Source organism: Raphanus sativus, chromosome 3, assembly GCF_000801105.2.
Source record: "Raphanus sativus cultivar WK10039 chromosome 3, ASM80110v3, whole genome shotgun sequence".
Taxonomy (NCBI): Eukaryota; Viridiplantae; Streptophyta; class Magnoliopsida; order Brassicales; family Brassicaceae; genus Raphanus; species Raphanus sativus.
The window spans coordinates 14,746,765-14,748,633 of record NC_079513.1 but is presented as its reverse complement, the minus strand read 5'-3'; the positions used below and the strand labels follow the sequence as shown (position 1 = coordinate 14,748,633).

The window sequence follows — 1,869 nt, the reverse complement described above, 5'->3', positions numbered from 1 at the left end:
ATGAGCCCCTAATAACCTTCGCACGGCACTGCCTATTGCCCTAATTTATATAAAGAAAACGATAAATTGATAGTGGAAACCCGATACGTGTCACGTGTGCAATGGAACAACGAATAATAAAATAATAAAATATTAAATCTATAGTATGGTGATTTATGTTGGACGAATAAACAAATTGGTCGCTGAGCGTAGGAAATAAAGAAAACTAAAAATGATTTATAAAGTCAAAACTCAATATAATACAAGTCAACGGTAGGATAATTTCCTCATTTATTTTTCTCTAACTATTATTAAGCGTCAGGGCTCATCACAAGATTCTCGTAGGAGTCAACGGCACTTGACGGAACGGCGACCATCACTTTAACGGCATCACTTTGTTCAGGAACCGGAAGTAACAAACAGTAACGGTCACAGCAAACCGATCCCACATGAACCGGTTTACCAAAACCGAAGTCAAGCCGTTCTAAACCGAGACGAGACCACTGCGACAGTATCAAGACTCCGACAGAGTCGGGACAAGCTTTCGCCTCGCTCACGGCTTCCACCACCGATCTGACGTAATCGTCTCCGACTCGCTCCTTCGCTTGCTTCACGAGCATCGTCGCGTGGCTTAGCCCTTTCTCCGTCAGATCTTTCACGGTGGTTTGCGCGCATCCGACGACGAAGGCGTTCCCGTAGAACCCGGTTGGTAGACTCGGTTTGACTCGGTCTCTGACGTTGATGCTGAACAAAAGCTTGAGGCTTTGGTTCGATGGCAAGTTCAGCGACCTAGCCCAGCTCCGCCATACATGCGCAGAGAGCACCTCGAACGATGTAATGGACTCGCCGAGTCGACTCGCGAGTTTCTTTAGCTCGGTGAGTCTCTGTTTTACAAACACGACCGATGTCGGAACGAGTCGCTCGGCGTTGAACCGGTTAACGAACCCGCATAGATCGGGAACTCGGTTAAACTCGGGATGGTTTAATGAGTTACGAACCGGAGACGGGTTGAGCAAGTGGCGATCCCACAAGTGTTTCCGTTTTGATTCGGTCTGACTCAGCGAGTCTCTAGATAACTCGGCGAAGAGGGTGAGAAACTGCGCGCTTCCGATACCGTCGGAGACGCAGTGGTTAACGCCGAGGGCTAACGCGGCGCCGCCGTCTCTGAGCCAAGTGAGCTGGACGACGAGAGGTGGAGCACCAGCGAGGACATCGATGACGTTTAGGGAGAGAAGCTTTCTCCAGCTAGTCATGTGCCGGGGAGGTTTCTGAAAGTCAAGGCACGTGAGGTGGTCAGTTACAGCTTCGAGAAACAGAGCACCTTGGCCACGGCAGTTAACCTCGAGACCTCCGCCGCCGGGTCTCTCGCGTACGCGGCCGGAGAAAGGGAAGTAAGGAACTAGGGAGCGAGAGAGTGCTGACTTGAGACGATCCGAGAGAGAAACCGGGTCGAAAACGGGTGAGTAAACGAGGAGGTACTCGATGGTGAATCGGAGGAAAAGCTGAGAATCTAAGGCGGAGAGAGACAGAACAGTATAAGGTGTTTGGTCGGAAGGAGTAATGACTGTGGCTTCTTTCACATTAACCAAGGATCCCATTGTACTTTTTCTATGATGCTCAGTTCTTTTTTTTTTCCTCTGAAATAAAGAAGGTGGGTCTCTGCGATGTGTATTATATATATCTCTCTGCTATATACATTCACGTACAGAGGAGTATGGATACAAAGGGTAATGTTGTAAACTTGTAATTTGATTATTTTTAGACATGGTATGTCACTGTCTTCTGTGTTGCGTTCATGCATATGTACTCTTGTTGTGTACGTGTTCTCTTCATTGTACTCATTGATTTTCAAATCTAGACACCTTATTTTTGATCCGTTGGTGGCATGTT

The 1,869-nt window shown here is 47.7% G+C and overlaps 1 protein-coding gene across 1 annotated transcript; it reads right to left on the bottom strand.

Moving 5' to 3' along the window:
• Positions 1-201: 201 nt before the first annotated feature.
• Positions 202-1,662, bottom strand: LOC108844575 (alcohol acyltransferase 9-like). Its single transcript, XM_018617855.2, has one exon. It carries the CDS (start codon positions 1,575-1,577, stop codon positions 291-293), a length of 1,287 nt encoding a protein of 428 aa, XP_018473357.1. The 5' UTR covers positions 1,578-1,662; the 3' UTR covers positions 202-290.
• Positions 1,663-1,869: the final 207 nt, after the last annotated feature.

Bases quoted from the DNA above. Each gene is read 5' to 3' on its own strand.
- LOC108844575 (XM_018617855.2), bottom strand. From the start codon at position 1,577: ATGGGATCCTTGGTTAATGTGAAAGAAGCCACAGTCATTACTCCTTCC.